This window comes from Emydura macquarii, unplaced genomic scaffold, assembly GCF_026122565.2.
Source record: "Emydura macquarii macquarii isolate MOO-44397 ecotype Brisbane River unplaced genomic scaffold, CSIRO-AGI_Emac_v2 contig_1027, whole genome shotgun sequence".
Taxonomy (NCBI): domain Eukaryota; kingdom Metazoa; phylum Chordata; order Testudines; family Chelidae; genus Emydura; species Emydura macquarii.
In genome coordinates, this window is record NW_027131164.1 from 20,183,738 (window position 1) to 20,208,561 (window position 24,824).

Here is a 24,824-nt window from a genome sequence, read left to right on the forward strand (position 1 = left end):
ATATGCTTGCAGAGGCTGGCACAGGCAGCGGGCTCGACCAGCCCCTCTCACCAATAAACCCATCATGGCGTTGCGGTGGGACGCGCGTGTAAAAATCAGGCACCTGAGTAGACACCCCATTCCTCCTCCCAGCTGCACCTGTCCCAGGTGAATAGTTCTTAGGGGTCCTTTCTTCACCTGCTTGCTCTGAGAGGTAGAGCTTGTGGGGCCTCGCAGCAGCCGCGTCCCCTCTCTCCCCTGTGCTGCACAGCCGTGGCAGGAGCGGGGAAGCTGCAGTGACTGAGGCTTTGGGGGATGTTCCGAGAAGTGAGTATTGACGCTGCTGTGCTCTCAGTCCCGAGAAAGGGGGCAGCCCCGTTCTGGGAAAAGACAGTGGTCCTTTGGGATCCATGGGTCCTGCCTTCCCAACTTCCAGGGGTTAGATGGAGAAGAGGGCAAGTCTCCACTCCGAAGTTAGCCCCGTCTACACCCCAGAGTTTACAGCCGCACAGCTGTACCGATGCAGTTGCAGCGCAGTAAGATCACGTGTGTAGGTGCGCTGTGCCAATGGGAGACAGATGTCCTGTTGGCATAAGAAAACTGTCTCCCTGAGTGGCAGTAGCTATGTCGGAAGGAGAAACTCTCTTTCTGCTGTAGCAGTGTTTCTCAACCTTTATGATACCAGGGACTGGCTTACTCCAGTTTACAGCCTTCCTAAATTATGTCAGGGAGGACTCAGGGACTGACGCTGGTCCACAGACCGGTCATTGAGAAACACTGTGCTATAGCGCTGTCCTCATCGGCGCATCTGTCAGTGTAACTTTTGTCACTGGGGGGAGGGGGCATCATTTTTCTCACACCCCTGAGTGATATAAGTTTTACCAGTGGTTCCCAACCTGTGGTTCCAAAAAGTGGCCTGCTGGGGCTTTCAAAGTGGCCCATGGCTCCCCTCCTGCTGGCTGCAGAAGGGAGCCACTGCCTAAGGACCCAGGTGGAGTGTGTTTCTCAGGGGCTAAAAGACTGGTGCGGTCTCCTTGCTGCAGCCAAGGGGATGGGAGATTAGCGCTCCCCTCCCCCTGGCTATAGCAGGGAGCACGGCAAAGCACTGTGCCTAGGTCCAGAAGTGCTGGTGTCCCTGCTGGAGACAGAGGGAGGGGAGTACTGATCTCCCGTCCCCCTGGCTGCAGAAGGGAGCCACTGTCTAGGGACGCAGGTGGAGTGCACAGGGCTACAGGACACATGCAGTTTCCCTACTGCAGCCAGGGAGACTCCTTCTGTCTGGCTGCAGGGGGGCCTGCTGGTGGAGGCTGGTGGCCCTTCAGGGTTGTAAAATTGATATCTATGGCCCTCGAGCCAAAATGGTTGGGAACTATTGAGTTATACCAACAAAAGGTAGTGTAGACAAGCCCTAAAAGTCAACTTAAGTTACGTCAACATACAGCCCCTGCAGTAATTAAATCATTTTACATATCCACACTAGCGCCTTCTGTCAGCGCGTCCTCACCAGAAGCTCTTCCACTGATTTAGCTGCCAGTGTGGGACACTGGCAGCCTGGAGCCCCGGCACTGGCAGCTGCAACAGTCTGATGTAAGCAGCACATACACTGACACTTCATCGACCTAACTACATCAACCTGAGCACTACACCTCACACTGAGGTGGAATTATTAAGTTGGTGTAGTGGGCGACTTACACTGGCAGGAGCAACATTGTAGTATAGATGCTAACAGAGTTAAGCTGATGTAGTCTGCCTTAAGGTGACCTAACTTTGTAGTGTAGACAGGCCTAAGTTAGTTCCTCCTCTTACACCAATAACCCGCAGGCTGCAATATGTCTTGGCATGAGTGTGCCACAAAAACTCAACTATGAAACCTGCTGGAATGTGGATCTGGCTAGTTTTTGGTCCCCACCTTGCAAATTACACAGTTTAAATACAAAACAAATATATGTGCTGGTATTTCAACAAACACATACAAACAAAAAAGGTGCAATTGCAGCTCAGTGCAACAGTGCTACAAAAGCTTCAGTCTGGTACTGAGATTCTAGGGAATCCTGTTGGTTTTCAAGTCTTCAGTTTTCATTAGACTGCAGAACATAGCTACTACTAGTGCACCTTAAGCTTCTGGCCCCAAAACTCTAATCTGACATTTTGATCCTGCCAGATTTTGGCCACAAACTAGATAACTGTACTATTAAATGAAGAATAAGTGTTGTTTGTACTATTTAACCAAAATAATCTATACCTCAACGCTTCCTGAAACCCACAAAAACTCTAATTTGACAGCTGCTGATTCTAGATCATTTTGATCTGCATTGCATCCCAGTTTTGTTGCCTAAATATAGCCATGGTGGAGAAACATTGATTTTTTTTTTTTTTTTGGCTTAAATACATTTTTCTTTTTTAAAATAAGCCTATTTAAAATATGGCAACCTCTGTTAGGGACTAAATTTACTATCATCTGTTAAGGTCATTTGAACTACATTTAAAACATATGCTTGCAGCTAAAGTTTTAAAGAAAGTCAGGTTACTGAATGGTGAAAATCACTGGCTAAGCACCTGGAACTAGAATTTGGTGAACAGCTATACCACCTTTAGACAGAACTAGGTGCAGAGAGAATATTTTCTTCATTTCAGTTTATTCAGATAGTTCATTTTAATGATTAATTCATTTGAAGTTGAAAAATAGATTGGTAGTTGGAAAAGAAGAAAAGCTTGTTTTCCTCTTCCAATCTATGAATGAAAATGAGGTGTGAGGATGAGATCTGTTAGATCTCAAATCTTGAAGTACTTGCTGACCAGAAACAACTCGTTCAATTAATTAATTACAGATAATACTTTGTGTTTAATGAATTAATTAGTTGTTTTGATAAATATAGGATTTTTCCTTATTTATCTAGCATATTTAAGGTAGTTCTTAATTAACAAAAATATTTTACAATGCTGGTTTTGTGTATTTTTAATTGAATTACAAATGCAGCTTGACACAAATCATGGATAAAAATGAAATCATCAAGTAAATAAGAAATGTTCACCGTTTTCTAACATAATACAAATTTTTAAGATCTATAATTGCTTAAATAAGGGTGTATAGCTATAGTGTATCCTCCTTGGTAGGTTAATTTGGTACTTCTTTTTGCAAATAACAAGAATCAATTTTCTTTAGAAAAATAATAGAATGTATGAATGCAAAAGATTAAAATTGATTATTTAAATGAAGGTTTACTGTGTGCTGATTTAAATTATTAAAATCAGTGATTTAAATAAATTAATCCTGAATTTAGCACACATTCTCCTAATTCACCAGAATAATCCAGATGTTCTCTAATTAGCAGTTGAATCTGTGTTGTTGAGATCAAAAGTTAGCTAGGTTTAGATACTGCCATCTCTAGGTTTGCCAGTATGTGTTTGTGTCTGGAATCCTTTGCAATAGAAACAGCTAGACTTGTTCTTCACTTAAGCAGTGGAATTTCAGGGATGAAGGCCTAAAAACTCCAGGATCTAGCTTTTATTAAAATCCCACAATTGTCAAATGGTTATGATTAATATTAGGTACCTATAGAGGGCACTGAGGCACCTATAGGACGATTCATCTGCCTCTGTGTAATTGCTGCCAAATGATCTATCTATTTTTTAATGAAATAGAGAATGACTGGGAAGAATATGAATGAAAGTTTATTTTCAACACACACAGTTTTACACACACCGTCATCACAGCATGCATATCAGTGTTTTCCCTGTGGTAAAAACTATATTGCGTTTGTGCAATGGACATGACTATTTGAAACTGCTCTCTTTATCCAGGAGTTCTCAAACTGGGGGTCGTGACCCCTCAGAGGGTCTCCAGGTTATTATCAGAGGGGTCATGAGCTGTCAGCCCCCAAGCATGCCGATAAAGGTGGCATGGCATAGGGTGGGGGTGCTCAACACTTTTGAGGGGGGGTCATTACAGCCTGAAATGTTTGCAAAGTGGGTTCCAGCTGTTGTGGAAAATCACACAGCTACTCAATTTGGGTTAGTTCGAGCAGAACTTTAATCATGACAAACACACAGAAAGCTATGGTTATAGGGGGAAGCCCAGGTAGCATGTCCCCGTGCTGATCTCTGGATCTTCACCTTGGTTCAAAATACAGATGGCTTATATAGGTTTGTTTAAGATTACTTTTCACATACAGATCCTATAGTGAAATTTCAATACTTAACAGGACACTCACCGCACCTAGGTACTTATAACACACAATGGGATTCTCCTGGTGCTAACAAGTCCCCGGGGACTCTCCAGCAAGTCCGGAGTCACATACAGTCACTGGTTATCTATCACAGGAATCGCTGACAGGGTATAGCTGGGTGCGGTTACAAAGGTAGTTAGCGTCTTACAACATAGACCAACGATTTTGCATTTCTATCATAGTTCCAGTCTAAGGCATCCTGCCTGAATTTTTGTGATTCCACATTCCACCCTTTTGTACTTTTAGTACAACTTCGGGAGCTGCCTTATGTTGTGGCATGCTGCATTCTCACAAAAGATCTTGGACGGACGGGGGCACAGTTATCTGTTGTTTCTTGAGAACCCCTGGTTTATTCAGTGAAATGCTTCTGAGTTGCTCTTAATTGCAAAATTTCTTTAAACTGTGCTCTGTGGAGCCTCTCCTGGTGCTTCACAGAATAAAATGCTTTGAGAACCTGGTAGTGGGGAAAATGAGAGATAAATGTGAGAATCTCTCTGACAAAGTTGTTTGCAAAATAGTATCATTGGACACCCATCGAATATGGGTGGAGGGAAACCATTATTTCAAGCATTTATTATATGGTTCTTTTCTCTCTGATGATAGGTCGGGGGGAAAGACCAGATCCAAGTCTAAAGAGTTAAAATACAATTCATACCTCTGTAATACTCTGTAGCAAAACTCTCTGTTTTGCATCCTGTGTAGTGGTTTATACTATTGGCAAGTGGATGTAAAATTCTACCAGATCAGAATGGTAATGTTTTATACCCAATTTGAATTGGTCAAATGACTTCTTGGCTACACTGGAGGGAAAAAGCAGTACAGAGTACAATTTGATAGGAGCATTTGATTGGGTAAGCCAAGTATGTTACAGCTACTTTTACAAAAACAATCTCATTCATGTAAAAACATATTATCTTGCATTTTTGTTTATCCATTGTGGATTTTGTTTATCCATTAGAGAAAGGAGATACAATAATCTTAGTTCTTGAGTTTAATAAAGTCTGAATAAACAGTTCAGATTACTCTGGTCCTCTGTTTAAAATGCTCCTTATTCCTCTTCTTTTTAGTTAATGAAGTATCTTGAGAGTGGTTAATTTCAGAAATTAATTCAGTAGTTTATGAACTTTGATCCTGACATATAGGCATAGTAGATGATTGACGTCAGAAGGTGGATGTAGTGAAACAACAGTGGTACTTTTGTTGGTGCAATTTATTAAATTTTTATTATATTTGTTGTTGACAGCATAGTGTTGCCTGATGGTGATGGCTGGAGTCTGTGTATTTTATGAGTATTTTTAATCGTGTTTATTATGGTAATGCGTAAGGGGCAATGCAGAATGGGGCCCATTGTTCTGGGCACCATACAAACACAAGTGTAGTAGACAGTCTCTGCCCCATAGAGATTACAATGTAAATAGACAAGACAGACACAGGGGAGAGTGGTATAAGACACAAGCAGACTGAACAATATGATGACAAATGTCATGTCTCCTAATTTTTTAAGATGTGTTTACTTAGGAAGAACTAAATAGAAAGAAAAAGGAAAGGAAGGAGGTGAGGGGAACAGAGCAGGGGAGGAGGGGCAGGTGTGGAGTGAGGCTGCTGTGGAGGGAGAGGAAGGGTTGAAGGAAACAGCCCATCAGGACAGGGCAGAAGAAGTTAGAAAACTTTCTCCAGGTGTGATTGTAATATCCAAAGGTGAAAAAAAAAAGTCTCTGCTTTGGTTACTTTTGCTCCTACCAGCTGGAGTCTTTGGCAGGCTGCTCTCTGCAATTTTCCTCCAAGGCCAACTGGTGGTGTGAGGGAGACATCGCTGGAGTCCTGTGCCCGAGTATGGGGGTAAAGGTGTCTGCCCTGCACAATTCTGGAGGAAGGATGGTCCTGGGTGGACCCTGTTTTACCCTCTTCCCCCTCATGCACAAATCTCTGCTTTTGTTCCTCCCTGCAGGTCTCTCTGGCTAGCACCTCTCTGTAGTTTTTCCCTTAAGGTCTCATGATGTGTTTTTTATGAGTTTGTCAAGGGTGCCCAAGTCTATGTAGGTTCTTATACTGCACTCATCCTTGTGGTATCTCAGCACCTTCCATTAGTTATGTTGCTGAATGCACTACACGTCTGTAACATGTTGGGGATTCTCTCATCCTCTCTACAGGGGGAATTATGCATGCAGTGGTGCGTCTTGTTTTGGTATTGTTTTAGGTTTTTAAAATATAGATGTTGCTATGTATTTCTTAGTGACAACAAGATCAAAGAAATGCCCTTTGTATTTGGTTTGTACGATGGTGAGGTCTGTGATGGTCCTTGTTTCTAGGGGAACTTCCTTCCACAGTCTCAGACTGCCTCTGGAGAAAGGCTGCCTCTGTTCCCTGAATAGATGAGCTTTATTCTTGTAGAGAGTTCCACTGTGCCAGAGGAGCATAATTGCCGATCACGGTCCTCATCCTGAAATTCTAGGTGGTCTTTTAGATAGCTTGGGTCTAGGCCATGTAGCATGTTTAATATAAGGACCAAGACTTTGACCTTGATTAGAAATTCTGCGGGAAGCCAGTGTACAGAATAGAGGCTAGGTTTGATGTGCTCACAGTAGCCTCTGTTGCAGAGGAGATGCTCTGCAACATTCTATAACAGTTGGAGTTTTCTAAGTGCAGAGGCTTCATTCCTAGGTATATTGCATTGCTATTGTCCAGCACGAAAGTGACAATGGTGTGAATAGCTGAGGCCAGGTTATCATCCACCAGGACAGACGGAGCCTCTTTTACGGTAGAATGATAGAAAAGATTACTCAGGGATGCTGCTATGTGAAAGCTTAGCATCAGTAAGAAATCCAGGAGTGGAGTGCTTCTAGACTACAGACTGAACTGACCAATTGTGAAAGTATTTTCTACCAAAGGGAGACTGAATCATGGCTGCAAGCTCTTCAAAATCCTTTCCTCTGCCCACCAGCATCACCTCTGACTTGCTCAGGTTCAGCATCAGATGGCTGCTCTTCATCCATAATCTGAAAAGTTCCAGGGGGTAGTTAGTCCGTGTTAGTCTGTATACAGCAAAAACAGCGAGAGTCCTTTAAAGTGCTACAGGACTCTCGTGTGGTTTTTTTATCCATAATCTGATTGCAGCAAGCACTGGGCCATCTTGGTGGTAGGCATCTGGTGATACATCGTGAAGGATAGGTAGACGTGTGTATCATCTGCACGTTGCTGGCACTTGAGTTCATATTGTCTCACCAGTTTACCTAGGGGTTGCATGTAGATGTTGAGTAGGACCAGACAGAGAACTCCACAAAAGGGAGGTGTCCAATGGTGGAGGTGCAATTTCCCATAATTACTCACTGGGTGCATCTTGGAATGGGTGCTCTTTTGTTTAGTATAGTGCTAATTTGAATTAATATACATACTAAAGAAACTAGGTGGCTGATGATAATAGACTGGGATGGGAGAGGGCGTGAGGGTTCCTTCCTTATAAATTAATGTATGACATATGACAGCAAACAGAGGAGTTTAAGACGGAGAGAAGATCTCCCTGCTGAACTGTTACACTTATGAAATAAACAGAAGGATCTTATTCAGGGGACAAGGCAGTTTTCCGCATTTATTATGAATACATAAAATATTTGAAAAAGCAATTGTCCAAAACACGCAGACACACACACATGCACACAGTTCTGCAGGAGGGATATAATTACCAGCCACTGTGTTGCTCGAGCTGAATCACTGGCCAGGTGACTCAGACACGAGGATGGAGCCAGGCTCTGTCGGTTGAGACACGATGCTCCTTGGAGTTTGCAGAATGAGCCCAAAGTCCAGGTTTCTTCTCCCCATTTTATACTTATCCATCCCCATTTGGGTCTATGGATTTTGTGATGTCAGTCTCCTTGTTTGATGTAATCGTCAATGACGTTTGATATCGCAAGTGTGACAGCTTTCCCATTTTTCTTTTATTCCTGTTTCACACTTTGTCTTGTTCCTGCCTTGGGTGTTAAGTCCCCTGTTTTCCAGAGTTATCTTGATCTTCGGCCATCTGGATTGTAAAAGTCCTTCTCTCCCTCCTGCCCTTGGAAGCTGAGAACCATTACCTCAGCAATTACTTCCTAGCTGTCTTATCTCAGCAGACTCAAACTGCATTCACTCCTCATTCATACTTACTAAAAATCATTACATTCTTATCCCATTACATTGGTGCATTATCTTATACTTACTTACTAACATAATAAAATCCTTATACCTATACCAGTTCTATTAATACCAATTTTACTAAAAGGAAATAAAAGAAATCTTATTTGCCCTCTTATTGCCCCATGATTTATCCATCAACCACATTCCTGATACGCATTGGGCACTGTCCTTCACTTGTAAATGATCACAATTAGATTTCAGGATGTTCCCAAACATTCATATGTAGATGTTCATAAATAGGGCCCCAATGTGTCATAAATGTTAAATCACAAAATGTTTAGACAGGATGTTCCTACTCATATGTTCAAGCAGTCAATTATCATAGTGGAGCCTGGGGTGGCATGAACAAACAATATGTCCGGAACATCCCTATCTATAATGCCTAGTTTTGTTCTTTCTCAGTGTGATGATTAACCCTTAAGCTTCAAATATGTATCCATGGTCCAGGCCTGCTCTGGTTCAGGCCTACATCACAATTCTGGGGCCTACAGAACAAGGTGCGTGTACTAATCTTGGGTTGAGTGAGGTGGTTTGGTTTTGTTTCTTTCTCTTTCAAGTGACTTAAAATTACAGTGTGTGTAATACATTGGGATAGTGTGTTTGGAGATTGTTTGAGCCTTTGTTCCCTTGATCATCTTTGATCGGCCTTGATCAACCTTGTGATCACCCTCCTCCTGTGTGTTTAAAGAGGGCGTAGGGCTGACCTAGGAGAGAGATGCTTAAAAGCCAGAGGCTGAGTGACCAAGGGCAACCAGCAAACAAGGGACAGCAAAAAGGGGCTTTTGAGAGGGTGTTTGTAAGAGGGAGACAATGTAATAGCTATGGTTAGGAAAAACCACATGGCCAATGCCAATGCTGCTTCTGTCTCTTTCATCTATACCTGTATCCAGACAGAGAACCTGATCATTGATGCCTTTACCCAGATCCTGGTGTGGGTTTGTAAAGGGAAAGGCAGGCCAGTCTTTCATAGAAAGCCAGGCTAGGGAGACCATTCAGTGTGAAATGTGTCTGCTGGTGGAATCTCTGAGGAAACAGGTGGGAGAGCTACAGAGGAAGGTGGCTAGGCCAAGAAGCATTCATGCACACAAGGAATTGATCAAGAGTATTCATATAGAGACCTCCAAGGCTAAGGAATCTATCCACCTAGAGAAGATTGCTGTCACAGTACTGGGGAAGGAAGATACAGCTCTGTAACAGGGAGGACATAGGCTGCTGGTTACTTCTGGCTGCAGACTCCACCTCTGCTCCCAATCCACCAACCATAGTGATGAAAAAACTTTACGCTGCCCTGGTAATGAGGGATGATGATTTCCTAACTCACAAAGTGTTGCAGCCATCATGGGGGAATTTTTTATTAGACCTTGTCCTAACAGAAGAGGAACTGATCATAGAACTAATTAATCGTAGCTTAGGTACAAGTGATCATGACTTGATATAATGTGTAAGCAGAATAAGGTCCTGATGAGAAATATATGTACTTGGTGCTTTAATAGGCCCAATTTCACAAAGCTGAAAACAAATATGAGCCAAATGAGCTGAGAGGAAAAATGTTGGAATTATTTTGAAGAAATACTGTAGCCTGTACAGAAGGTCAGACTTGATGATCACAACAGTCCCTTCTGGTCTTGGAATCCATACTGTAGACATTTTCTTATAAACTTCAGCCACAAACATGTATGGCTTTGAATTTCTTTTAATTAAATTTATATCATTTCAATAGATTATACTAAGCTTAGATCTTAATATAGGTTGTCATAAATTTAAAATTAATTTTAAATAGGTTTTTAAACATCCTTAGTTTATATAAAAATCCAATTTAAATGTACATATTTTGGGTGGGTTTTGTTTTTTAAAAGAGGGGTTTTAAGCTTGATTTCAATTGTGGTTGTGTTCTGAAAATTTAACTCTAAAAATGTGGCAAAAACTATAGAATTATGTAGTTAGGAAGGCTATAGGAGGAAAAACTAGGGGGGAAAAAAGAGGTCAAGAAAACAATGTAAAATTGGAAGATAAATTATGAGACTGAGGAAACTGAATTTGTATACTGTAATCTGGAAAAAAGAAGTCTTGTGAGGGAAGAGATATGATAAGAAACTATAAAATAATTAGGAGGTAATAGTGCAAAAGAAAGGAATAATTACAGATGCAGAAATTAGTAAGTTCAAGAAGCAATATACCCTGAAAGAAAAATGTAAACACTTGGGAGAAAGTGGGTTTGCAAAGACTGTGGCCTGCCTTTCCCTTTCATAGAAAGTTCTTATTGGTATAATCAAATAGGCAATGAAATAAACTACCAAGGAGAAGGCACTGTACAATCACCATAAATATTTTAAAATGGATTAATGGGAAGGAAATTAGGAGTAGTCCTGATAAAGGTAGATGGTAACTTGAGACATTCAGTGTAACCTTTTCTGGCTCTATTGGCTATGGTTCTATGAAGCGTGTTTGATTCATGGTAAGAGCACCAGAACTTCTCAGTTTTGCTTTGCTCGCCTAGGCCTAGAGCTGTGTGTGGAGGATGGAAATTCCATATCACAAAGGATTTTGAAATTTTGCTTTTTCCGAAATAAGAATAAATTCAAATTTTAAAGTTTTCCACAAAAGAAAAAGGCCATATTTTGACACCAAAACCTTTATTTTACAAACTTTGACCAGCTCTGCTGTAAGACTAAAGAAGTCTTGAGAGAGCCTTAACTGAAGCAAGATGAACTTTTAAAAAGAGTATTGTATTAGGAATTTGTCATGAGATTAAGGATATTTCATATTCCAAAAATTTGACAAAGGTTAGGTAGCTGGTGTGCTGTGACCATTGTTTATCATGCCAATTGGTATCATCTCATTGTTTCTTCATGCCCCTCCCTCTGTCTGTCGCATTCACTTTTTTCTTAGTTTATAAAATCTTCAGAATAGGGATTGTCCTTATGTTTGAACAATGCCTAGAACAGTGGGTCCCTGGTTTATGACTGGGTACCTCAGGCACTACCATAATACAATTAACAATAATGCTTCAGTCAAAACTGGTACAGTTTGTTGTGATCCACAGTTCTACTGTATCAGATGTATTTACTTGGAAAAACTGTGACCAACCACACTGTCTTAATTTTCAAATCAAGACAACTTTATGAAGTTATGTGTGAGCCTTCCTTTGGTGCCATTTATTCAACAAATTACTATTAAATAGAATTAATTAAAAAAAACCTTACAGGTCTGATGCTAGTGTTGTAGGTTATTGGTTACACTTCTTTTTTAGATGAGAGAATTACCTCCTGTAGTTACATCCACTACCAAAACAAAAAAAGGTGCTTGCTATATTGTGTGTACATTTGTGACATCCCCAGGCCTCCATTGAGGAGAAAATGGAGAACAACAAATTGTCAGTGATGGGAACTGTGATGGTCCTGGGGTGCAGTGTAGACCAGTGAAGAGTTGTCTCCATTTGCCTTGTAATCCTGGGTGTCTCACAGTGCTTTGCTGCTGGAGCTCTCAGCCTGGGCCACTCACGACTGGTCTACAAGCACGCAGGTCACACCCTGAGTGCCTGTGTGATTAGACCAGAGGTTTTAAAACTGTGTGGTGCATCCCACTAGGGGGCATGGAGGAACATTCGGGATGGAGGGTGCGAATGGTCACACTAGGTACTAGGAGCTTGGGCCAGCCCCCATGGGGGATGGGGAAGGAGCACTCCTTCCACCCCGACTCACTTCAGTGGGCCACAGCCTGTGGGTCAGTGTCAACATCCACTGCAGCTGCTCCAATTTCAGCTCCCAGCAGCCTCTGCGTGCAGCGCTGGTTCCGCCCCCAGAGACTGCCGCATGTGCATTCCCCCATCCTGAAAACCCAGGATACAAGGGATAGAGGGGCGGGTATTAGCCCTGCTGTAGCGGTACAATTACACATATATCATGCAAGAATATTGATCAGAGAGTTATGAATTTTCAAACCTCACAGGGCATATTTTGTACAAAGATCATTACAATAGTGTGTAGGGTGTAAATACAGATGTGCTTAGTGTCAGGAGCCAGTACAAAACCCTAAGACAATAAAGAGAAGTGAAGTTTATGTGAAGCAAGGTGACATGTAAGAGAAGGCCAGGTTCACTAAAGTGAAAGTGAGCTGATAAAGGAAAGAGGAGAGGAGGAAACCAGCCTATTGCCACTTTTCCCCCTTGTCAGTGCCTCTAACAGCTTCCGTTTTCTTTTAAAATGGCTGATCTCTGTATAAATATGAGTGCTTCTCAATTTTTAGTTGTCTTTGCTGTGTATAATAAAATAGAAAGCTTAAATATAATGCAGTAAGTTTCCTCTTCAGTGTATATGCCTTTCAAATATTTATTTGTAGATTCTTCTTCTGTTTCCCTCCATAGTCCAAGTTTACAAAACTACATTCTTTTAATTTGTCCTCATAAATCATTTCCTGCACTGGATGTAATCAAAGTAGATCTGTATAAGATGGACCTTTATGTCTTGATCTGGGGTATTGCATATGTTTGTGAAACCAAAATTTCATGGGCCATTTTTATTGCTGAATTGAACTGTAACATGTTCAGTTTTCTACCCACCATTACTCTGTCTTGCTTTTCAAGTTTCTCCTTCACATTAAATACCTGTGACTTGAGTAATTTTTCCATGGCTGTATTAACTTTTGGACAAACTGATGCTATCATATTGCATTGTTTTCTGCTCATGTTTCTAATTCTTGCTGTACTCTCAGGTATTTGTTGAATTAATATCAACTACTCATTCCGTTAAACTGTTAACTTGTTTTCTAGGTTCTTAATGAAATTTAAATAATTCTTGCTTGTTGATAGCTGATACTCACTGTCATTTCTTTTTTCTCTTGTCTTGAATCCAAACCCAGAGACTTTTCCAACTAAACTCTTCAAAGTTGACTTAATGTGCATACAGGATTGTCAGACAAGACCTTATATGCACCTTTTCTAACCTCTCATCTTCTGCATAAATTGTACCTATCTCTATTGACAATTTGACAGTCAAGTTTTGAGAATTGCACCATATTTGTTTACATATTAGTTCCTATTAGTTCATAGATTCATAAAATTGGGGTGAGATCAGAATTAAATTTTAAAGAATGTAATAACTTTTGTACATACTACACCTTGCTCACTCAATTAGGCAAAACATTTTCTGCTCTTTATTCAAATATTCAGTCAACACAATATGTTACTGCTAGAATGTAAATGAGAGACTGATGCACTTGCTTTATAAACCTGCAAATTAAGTAGTTAATCAATTTTCTTGTGATATTCTCCTTTGCAGTATATGCCGTTGACTCATATATATGCTCAATATATATTCCTTCAACAACAAGTGACTGTGTAAATGAAACTTGGTCCCACTAGGCATTCACTGATCACGGCATTCTATATCCATCAGTTGGTAGGCACTGTATAAATGGGTAGAAAAACATTTTTTGTCTCAAAGAGCTTCAATATACCCCTCAATCAGTTCTATTATTCCTATATATTTCTTGGACAAACACATTTTTTATAGGATGAGCAAATTTCTATATTTCCTGGGGTTTTTTTTCCAATATGTCTACCTTTCATATTGTACAAGGGTAGTCAGATCTGTAAGAATTACTTCCACTGTCTCATCTCAGATTGTCTGTGAGCTTTTCTATTATGAAAATATGCTGTGCTCTCCTGAACAACAAGATACCATCAGGGGATTCTTTGCTCTTTCAGAATTCTCCTAGGGCACACCTTAATGTTATCAAATGTGAGCCAAACTTGTGTTATGGAATTCAAACAGAAACCAAAACTGTTTTAAGAGACTTAATACTTTATTTTGATTGCAAAGGCACTCAGTGTACTTTCCTTGTTTGAAACTATTGATAGTGTTGCCTTCCTTTAGTAGCACAGGAAGACAGGAATTGCTATACTTGGTCAGATCAGTAGTCCAGTCTCTGGACAGTGGCCAAATGTTTTTTTTAGAGGATGGTATAAGAACCTTGGAGTGGGCATCAGTGGAATAATCTGCCCTGGCCTCTTGGTCTCATCCTGGTTTCTAATATTCAGAGATTGGCTTAAGCCTGAAGTACTAAGTTTAATATCCCTTCCAAAATGTTTGTCATTAATTATGACAACTCTGGATACGCTTAATACCTATATAAATATCCATTCCCTTTTTGAATCTTGGCTCCAGTTCCCATGTCAATGAGTTGCACTGAGTTGTGTGCGAAAGCATTTTCTTTTGATTCTGAATTTCCCACCTTTTAATTTAATGTCCCTGTCATGTTCTGGGGTACAGTTCAGACCAGTGAAGGGTTGTCATCACCTGCCCTGTAACCCTGGGTGCCTTAAAATGCTCTGCTGCTGTTGCTCCCTTGTGTGGATGTTCCCAGCCAACAAACAAACATACACTGGGAGCCTGTGTGACCAACAACTCTAGACCAGTAGCTCTAACTCTAGTAGCCTGCTTGTTACACCACAGCCACATTGTGGCCTCCACCAGCCTTGGTTACACTTGGCAAGATTATCCCAACAACTGCTCCCAGTCCCGAATTTACCCCAAACCATGTGCTCTGTAAAGTCCACCCCTCTCCTTCAGAGGTTTCAGACCATTCAGAGGTTTGTTTGCTCCTATAAAGACACAAACTGTACAGCTTTTCACTTCTACTAGAGTTAACTATCACTTCAATTCAAGCACAATACTGATTAAAAGTCAAACAAGTTTATTAACAAAAGGAGATAGGATTTTAAGTCCATTCAAGTATGAAGGATAGAGTTAAAAATAGTTACGAGCAGATAAAAGTGGAAAGATTCCTAGAGGCTAAGACTTAACAAAACTGCAGTCTTGGTTCAAGGTAAGATTCTTATCATACAACCTTACAGTAAAATAGCTGACCATCCTTCTGGTCAGGATCTCCCACAAAGTCCAAAATGCTCAGTTCTTTTGTCACCTTAGGTGAAATATCACTTGAGTTTGTTTGCCCCTCTTATATAGCCCAGTGAGCCTTTGAAATGGATTCTTCTGAAGGTTACCCCCTCAAAGTAAAGCTCATTCAAACTGTGAGAGAGGTAGAATGGAGTCTCCTGGTGAAGGAAATTTCAGGCTGATTTCTTCCCCTACTGGTATTTTCAAATCGATCTGTTTCCTGCAATCTGTTCTGCCTTCTGTGATGTGGAGTGGTTTTTAACTTGATGGTCCTGTTTACCTCTTATGTAAATGTAGGGTGACCAGATGTCCTGATTTTATAGGGATAAAGCTTTTATTATTTATCCCTAATATCCCTATTATTTATAGGGATAGAGCTTTTTCTTATATAGGTGCCTATTACCCCATTTTCCCCCATCCCAATTTTTCACACTTGTTATCCAGTCACCCTATGTAAATCCATTACCAGTGTCTCTTATTGTACCTTGAAAGTAACTTCAAGGTTGCAGAACCACATTCCTTTGTCTAGGATGAGGTAACTTTGGCCCTTCCTGGCACTATCAGATGCATTTTAAAATCTGTAATTTTGAATTTGTTCTCTGTACATACATAACATAATAATATTAATGATCAGTATGTTGTTAGCTTTCTTTTGAAATCTTATGTGACACTTTTTAGATACAGGTTATGACATTAGTTAGTTGGAATATGCTGAACTGGTTAGGTCAGCTGAAATTCACTACCAAATACCAGTGAGCCTCTTACACTCGGATTCTGTTAAGGTCACAGGTCCCCTTTTACTGTGTTCTGAAAAAGGGAGAACAGAAGCTTCTGAACTACCTTCTATATACCATTCCTTATTTTATGTGCTTATCATGCCCCTTCTTATTTTTCTCCTTTGTAAGAGAAACAATCTTAATCTTTCAACCTCTCTTCATCTGAGAGACTTTGCTGATCGTTTTTGTCACTCAAAACTCTGAACCCTCCCTAGTTCTGCAATATTTTTTTAAGATGGGTGATCAGTACTATATACCATATTCAAGGTGGGGCTGCACGATTGGTTTATGTATCTTTGGTATTATCTATCTCATTCTTTATGCATATGAACATTTTTGTTAGCATTTTTTACCACAGCTGAGCATTCAGCAGAGGTTTCAATTGAGTTATTTATAATGACACTCGGGTTCCTTTCTTGGGTTGATACAGTTGATTTAGAAGCTTGGAGGGAAGAGTCTATACTATTCTTACTCCTTTGTGTGCATTATTCTGAATTTGTTAGCAAATTAAATTTAATAGTTATATTGCCTAGTTTTGTTTTGGTGTCTCTGAAGTTCCTCACTGTCCTTTCCAATCCTGACTAACCTAAGTAACTTTGTGTCATCTGCAAATTTTGCTACATCTACATTTGTCACTACTCCCTCGCTTCCAGGTGTATTAAACAACCTAGTTCAGAACTGCAGTTAACCTTTTGCCATGTTGAAAATAAACTACTCAATCCTACTCTTTGTTTTCTGACTTCTAGCCAGTTTTTGCTAATGGCAATACTTTGCCTCTCAATTGTGACTACTTAGCTTCTTCAGTAAACTCTTGTATGAGATGTTGTCAAAGGCCATTGGGAAGACTAAATAAATTGTCAACTCTTTCTCCTTTGTCCACCATTGTATTGAGAAGTTCAAATAATTCTAAGAGATTAGTAAAAATGATTTTTCTTTGCAGAGTCTGTGTTGACAAGATTCTATTACATCATGATGCTCCCAATGTATTGGTGTTCTATTTTTAATTATTGATGTAACCAATTTGCCACTACAGATGTAAAATTTAAAAGGGTATAATTCCCCAGATCATCTCTACAGCCTTTTTTAAATATAGACTCCTAAACTATAAGGTCAGAAGGGACCATTATGAACATCTAATCTGACCTTCTGCACAACGCAGGCTACAGAAATTAACTCACCCTCTCCTGTAATAGACCCCTAACCTAAGACTGAGTTATTGAAGTCCTCAAATAATGATTTAAAGACTTCAAGGTACAGCGAATCCACCAGCAAGTGACCCAAGCCCCATGCTTCAGAAAGAGGCAACCCCCCCACCCCCCCAGGGCCTATGCTAATCTTCCCTGGGAGAAAATTCCTTCCTGACCCCAAATATGGTGATCAGTTAAACACTAAGAATGTGGGCAAGACTCACCAGCCAGACACCTAGAAAGAATTCTCTGTAGTAATTCAGAACCCACCTCATCTAATATCCCTTCACAGACCATTGGGCATATTTACCTCTAGTAATCTAAGATTAGTCAATTGCCAAATTAAACTGGCCCATCATACCATCCCCTCCAAAAACTTATCAAGCTCAGTCTTGAATCCAGCTAGGTTTCTTGCCCTCATTGTGCCCCTTGGAAGGCTGTTCCAGAACTTCACTTCCCTGATGGTTAGAAACCTGCATCTAATTTCAAGTTTAAGCTTCCTATTGGCCAGTTTATATCCATTTGTCCTTGTGTCCAGATTGGTGCTGAACTTAAATAACTCCTCGCCCTCCCTGGTATTTATCCCTCTGATGTTCGAGTTTGGCTTTTACCTCAGATGTGGTAATTTCTACCTCCATATCCTCAAACCCATTATCCCCCCCTGCCACTATCCCTAATCTCTTCCTTAGCCTCATTTAAAAACTGAGGCAAAGTATTTGTTTAGCTATGGGCCATGCCTTTAACCTTCACCCCATCCTCAGTGCTTAGCAGTCCCATTCTTCTTTGTTTTCTTCCTGTTTATATGGCTATAGAACCTTTTACTATTGGTTTTAATTCCCTTTGCAAGGTCCAACTCTACTTGGCTTTTGGCATTTCTCACTTTGTCTCTACATGACCTCCAAGAGATCTCTTTCCTTGCTGATTCTTCCCATCTTCCACTCCTTGTAGGCTTTCTACTTTCTCTTAATAACCTGTCTGAGATGCTTGCTCATCCAACTTGGTCTACAACCCTTGCCTATGAATTTTTTCCCCTTCCTTGGGATGCAGGCTTGAGAGAGTTCCTGCAACTTTGATGTGAAGTAATTCCAAGCCTTCTTCACCTTTAGATGCATGAGTTCTTCAGTCCAGTCCACTTCCCTAACTAATTCCCTTAATTTTTTAAAGTTCGCCCTTTTGAAATCAGACCCTAGTCACAGATCTATTTTTGTTTGTCCTTTCATTTAGTATGAACTGAATTAACTCATGGTTGCTTAAACCAAGATTGTCCCCTGCAACCAATTCTTCTACAAGATCCTCACTACTCACCAATACCAAATCTAAAATGGCATCCCCTCTTGTTCATTCAGCAACTGTTTGATTAAGGAATCTGTCAGTTATCACAACCAGGAAAGTCTGAGTCCTGTTATCATTACTAGCACTAATCTTCCAGTCTATATCCAGGAAATTAAAATCTCCCATAATCACACACTTCCCAGTAGTATTTACTTCATTAAAAATATTAAGGAGATCTCTATCCATATCCAAATCAGATTCCGGCGGTCTGTAACACACCCCAAGCACTATCCCAGGGGAAGCTCTAGCAGTTTCCTTCCCCAATGTGATTTTTGTCCGGACAGACTGTCTTATCCATTGCATCACTTCTAATTTCTTTACAGTCTACTTCATCATTGATATACAATGCTACTCCATCGTCTTTGCCTTTATTTCTGTCTTTTCTAAACAGCACATACCCATCAATACCCATACTCTAGTCATGACTACTATTCCACCATGTTTTTGTTATCCCTATAATATCTGGTTTCACTTCCTGCACCAGTAGCTGTAATTCCTCCATTTTGTTACCCAGGCTCCTCGCATTGATGTGCAAACATCTTAATTTTTGCTGTTTGGCTTCTCACATTCCTTACACGATTCACCACAGTCATTCTACTGCCAGTATTACCTATTAATCTGGTATCTACACCACCATTCCTTTTCATGTCCATTCTCCTACCCACTGCTATAGCCTTTCCTATTCCATTTTCTTCCCTCTCAATGTTAAAATCAGGTGTGGAGCTCACCCGGGCATCTCCCAACCCTCTCCCCCAAGTTCCTAGTTTAAAGCTCTCAATCAGTTGTGCCAACCTCCATCCTAGAGTCTTTTTCACTCTCTCTTCAGATGAAGTCCATCCCAAGGGAACAGTCTTCTGTCCATGAATGCCTCCCAGTGGCCATACATCCCAAAGCCCTCCTTATAGCACCACTGCCTGAGCCATCTTGATCATAATCTTGTCACGCCTTTGTTGTCCTCCTCTAGGGACAGGCAGAATCCCACTGATGAGTATGACATTTGTCATCCTCCAATCCTCTGGAACAGTGGCTGTTTTTAATGAGAGAGTGCATATTTTTGTTAGCAACTCGATGCTTCATGTTTAAGCTCCTTCAAACTCTTGACTATACTATCTGGGTCAGGTGACTTACTGCTTTTTAAATTATCAGTTTGTCCCAGCACTAGTACTTCTGATGCCTCAGTGTCTGAGTACCTCATCCTTAGTACGAGAAGACAGCGGGTCTGGAGTAGGTATTGTCTTGATATTCTCAGTGGTGAACACTGATGCAAAGAAACCATTGCCTTATCCCTTTCTTCCTTAAATGTTCCCTTTTACCTCAGGTGAGAGTGGACTTACTGATTCTTTTGCAGGCCCCCTGCTTCTGGTATATTTAAATAATCTCTCTTGTTTGATTTTACACCTGGTTACTCTTTGATGCATACCAGAATAGTAATCCAAAAAAGAAGCAAGACACACAGGTGGGTTGTCAGTCAAAACATGTAATAACCTTGATCAGGGAGGTCAGCAATAGTCTGAACAAAATATAAGTGAACAGCAGATACATAGCAGCAGGCCCTGAGTAGCTACATGCACCCAATGCTATGTATGCACACAACTTTGAACAGGAGCACAGGGAGCAGGAACAGAAAGCATGAAGACAACACACATACCAGTTATTACAATTTCCTTTCCTTCTCCAAAAAGTTCAGCAGTAGCTAGCCAGAGGCACCAGGTAATCCTGGGGCTATAAATTACACCTCAAATTCAGCTCAAGGGGGGGTGGGGGGAATGCTGTTGCTAGGGTTCAACTTCCCAATTGGTCACATGACATAATCATATGCAGGAAAGAACATCTTCCCTATCTGTTCCCCTTTCAGAAGGCTGCATGTTTTGTTCATTAAATGCACTCATACTCCAGACCATGCAGCCTGCAAGATCATGCCATGAGTATCGAAAACGGTTCCAGATCCTTGCCTAACATACACTATTTGTTGAAGATAGAGTTGCATGAATAAACTTGTTGAAACTTGCATATTTTCTAGTCACCTCAGTTGGCTTCCAGGATTGTGAAGAGGTGGGGTGAACCTTTTTCCATCAGCATAGACACCTTGGTCTTCATAGGCTGGCTGAAGAGCTGATGAAATGGGTTTTCTCCAATATTTTCATGAGCAGTGTCCTAATATTGTATAAAGCATGACTTAATGAAATAAAGAAGGGTATACCTTGATGTTCCTCCAGTTACATACTTAGAGTCCCATGCAGTCTCTCCACTATCCCATTTTCTTTGGCATGGTACACAGCAGATTGTTAAGTAGTGTACCAATACTCATCACCCTTCAAACTCTCTTGATACAAAAGGTGGCCTATTATCTGAAACAAATCTATCTGGAAGGCCAAAAGTAGCGAATCAAGTGGTTAAACAATAAATGAGCTCTGATCCGTAGGTACTTCCACCTCCTGAATAATACCATTATATTTTGCATTTGGTATTTGTGCTTGGATCTTGTGCAGGAGGTGCATAACGTACTGGCTGTGCAAAAGGCTTGTCACTCAAATCCAGCCATGGTAAGTAAGGGGCTCTTGCATCCATTATAGGGCACTAAGCTCCCCAATCCGCACTTAACCAAAGAGCAGGATCATTGGGCTCCCCTTTATCATCCCAAAGACCGATTTGGGAGGAGGTGGTCCAAAGGGATTGGAGGAGGGTGTGGGTGAAGTATTGCCTGAGGAAAAAATAGAGGCACTCGTTCCTGGATGCCTAACACCCATGCCAACAATGTCATAGCTAGGAATTGTCTGTGTTGGGGCCCAGGACATTGTCCATGGCAGGGAAATAACACACACACTTACTATATTATTTGAGTACTATAAACTTGTGCCATCTTCCCTAGGGTGACGATATATCAGTCTCCTAAGGGTAACACAGGCAGAAAGGGAAGATTTGCTGTGAGCATCTGGGTACAGGCCTGACCCTTATGCTGCTGTGCTGTGTTCTGCAATGATGCCTGCTCATTTAATAGCAGAGTGGCAGGAACAAGTGTCCTACCGTGGTGGAAGAAATAAGGCTGCCCTCCCCAGAAACCTTCTGCAAAGGATTGCAGAGTACCTACATGAAAGTTTCTTGGAGATATCCATGAAGGATTCTTGGAGAATCCCTGTGCACATAAATAGTCTGTTCCGGGGGTAACCCTCTGCTTAAGTGGACCAACATCCAGGAAGCCTATCCCCACAAAAACACAAACTCCTTTTTTCCAAGAAATAAGAAAGTGGACTGGGGCTATAACCACAGAAATGTGATTTGTTATACACACTCACCAGATATGCCTTCTCCAGCATCAGTCACGCTGTCCTGGGCTGCTCTGAGGTAACAAACAGATCTTGACTCTCAGGGAGATGGATACCGCGCTCGCCTGCCCCCTGTTCTCATCCTCCTCGTCCTTGTCCACAGAGTCTTCCTCATTCATCCTGGACTGGGATTCTACGGAGGTATCTATGCTGCATGGTGGTACAGTGGTGGGGTCACCGTTGAGAATCGCATGCAGCTCCTCATAAAAGCAGCATGTCTTTGGTGACGAGCCAGAACACACTGTTCGCCTCCCTAGTTTTCTGATATGCCTGCTTTGGCTCTTTGATTTTAACATGGCACTGCTGCGCGTCCCTGTTGTGGTCCTTCTCCACCATACTACGCAATATCTTTTTGTAGATATCCACATTTCTTTTGCTGGCTCAGAGCTGAGCCAGAACAGACTCTTCACCTCACAAGCTGATGAGATCCAAGACCTCAGGTTGACTCCAGGCTGGAGCGTGTTTGGGGCGTGCAGTTGCCATGAGCAATTCAGCTACAAAGCTCTCTACACACTGACCAAACAGGAAATGGGAATTTAAACTTTCCTGGGGCTTCAGGGGAGGAGTTGTTTCCTGTCCATGTGGCCGCAGTGCAACAGAGTGCGAACATCCAGAGCGGTCACAACGGAGCATTATGGGATACCTCCCAGAGGTCAATGATGTCTATTTATGTTGCGCTCTGCCTACACTGATGGTCTTTTGACCCATACAATTCGATTTCAGCTCTACGCCATTGACCTACATTGTCAGTGTAGACCAGGTCTAAACAAAACATAATAGTCCGAACAGCAGATATGTAGCAGTGGGCTGAGAATAGCTGAATGCCCCATATGCCATTCATACACACACACAGCCTGAATCAGAAAACAAAACAAGAACAGGGAGCAGGAAGTAGGAAAGCAAAATATACATAGTCATCACATACCTTTAACTATTTGCTCTTTGAATTCCATTTTGGCCCTTTAACGTTTGTCTTGTTTAATGCGAGCTATAATTTAGGCTGTTTATTGGTTTCACTAGGGTCATAAATCTTGAAGGATTTCTGTTTTGACTCAGATAGGGTCTCAAATCTTGAAATTTAGCCATAATTGTTTCCTCCTTGTCTTCCTGGTTCCCTTTTTTTATGGACTATTGTTATTTCAGGAGTAGGATTTCATTTCTTTAAAGGTTTAATTTGTTAGTCTACCAGGCTATTTGTTAATAGTTGAATTCAGGGCATGATTCCCCATAGTGCCTAACTCCCACTCAGTCCATACTCCCCTGTGCTCACTCCATCCGTTTCCTTCTCTCTCAGTAGTAGTAGAAACTTTCATAATTGAACGAATTTTCAAGCTGTCAAGCAACATGGAGAAAGCACTTCTGAGCACCACCAGCATGACCATTGTTTATATGGACAGGGTGTTCCTGATGTGTTGGCAATGGGATGACCAAAAGTGTCCGCAGAACTTTAGAACATGGAAGACCACTTTCCTCAACATTTGTGCAGAGCTCGCCATGGTGCTACAATGACAGAGCACCAATGTCTGAGTCCCCATCAAAGCAGAGAAACATGTGGTCATCACACTACAGAAGCTTGCCTCCCTTGTCTGCTACCAGTCGGTAGTTAATTCATTTGGTGTTTTAAAATCAACTGTTGGGGTTGTTGTCACAGGTGTGCTGCTGCCCTGGCAATTGACAATGCAATTGTATCAGTAATCTTCTGTGAATGCTTGGGGTTGCCAAATTGTATAGGGGCGACTGATGGGACCCACATGTCTATTATTTATCTGTCCCCTTGCTCCCCTCCTATACACTTCCAAACAGGCTTTGGAGTTCATCAGCATAAAAAAGAGTATTTCTTCATGGTCATGCAAGGCTTGCTTCGTCACCATGGCAAGTTCACTAAATTAATGTGAAGGTGGTCAGAGAGGCCTGTGGTACCAAGAACTTCAGCAACACACCCCACTTATATGCAATCAAAAATTGCAACTCTTGCTCCCAAAATTACTATGAACATAGATGGTGGTATGTTTCCAGCTTTTATTCTACCTGAAGTAACATAGTTAACTTGAAATTAGTGTGCAAGCCTTACAGTGGTATAACTCATTCCAAAATAGGTATCTCTCTTCCAAAGCAGTTACATTGGGATAAAATGCAAGATAAAGCAGAATTTAAAAAAAAAAAAAAAAAAGGTCGCTTGTGTATGCAAGGCAGTTTATACTGAAAAAGTATGCATTGAAAAACCTTGAGACAGACATTTTGTAGGAAATAGATCATATTCCTTAGTTTCCTTCCTCTCTTCTCAGTAAGGTTTTCCAGCCACTAAGTTGTAGAAATAAGACCAGACCTGCCAATCAAGGAATCATGGTTTGACTCCACCTTCATAGAACTTGCCATAGAAACTTCAACCAACCAACCAACCCTCCCCCTGCAGATCACCGGTGCTTTAGTAATTGGTTGCTTCTAGGAAAATGGTATTAAAAAACCACAATTAAGAACACATACCCTTTCCTGACTAATTTATCTGCAGTTAAATGTATGTTTCAAATCCATAGTGTATGCCTCCTATAGAAGGAGGTTAAAATATAGACCAAATATATTTTTAGCAGTTTTTATGGCAGGCTTGTTTGTCATGAAGCTTAAACTGACTCAATAGCCAAAGGTTTATCTGGACTTTTCTGAAGTACCTCAGAATTTAGGCTTTGGTATTATCTTAATACAAAATGTAGGTATTCTCCACATCCAATGATGGGAGATAAACATGATTCTACATGAAGTATCATACAACAGTAGAAATACTTTCACACTGTTGAGCATATTCATGAGGAAGAATGGTGACCTTTCAAAATCAGATGCTTACATATAGATATCTAACCAGATAATGACAAGTTTTGTTACATAAGAAGTAAGTTTTGATGTAGAAACATCTTGTGTTTAATTGAAAATCAAAATGCAT

The 24,824-nt window shown here is 41.0% G+C and overlaps 1 protein-coding gene across 4 annotated transcripts in view; it reads left to right on the forward strand.

Moving 5' to 3' along the window:
- Positions 1–188: 188 nt before the first annotated feature.
- The window catches only part of SH3YL1 (SH3 and SYLF domain containing 1), a 94,760-nt gene continuing 70,124 nt past the window's right edge, over positions 189–24,824 (forward strand). For all 4 annotated transcript variants that reach the window (XM_067544890.1, XM_067544891.1, XM_067544892.1 and 1 more), the window contains exon 1: positions 189–306. In XM_067544890.1, coding sequence (XP_067400991.1) covers position 306 — 1 coding nt within the window. In that variant the 5' untranslated portion in view covers positions 189–305. The remainder of the gene's footprint in view (positions 307–24,824) is intronic.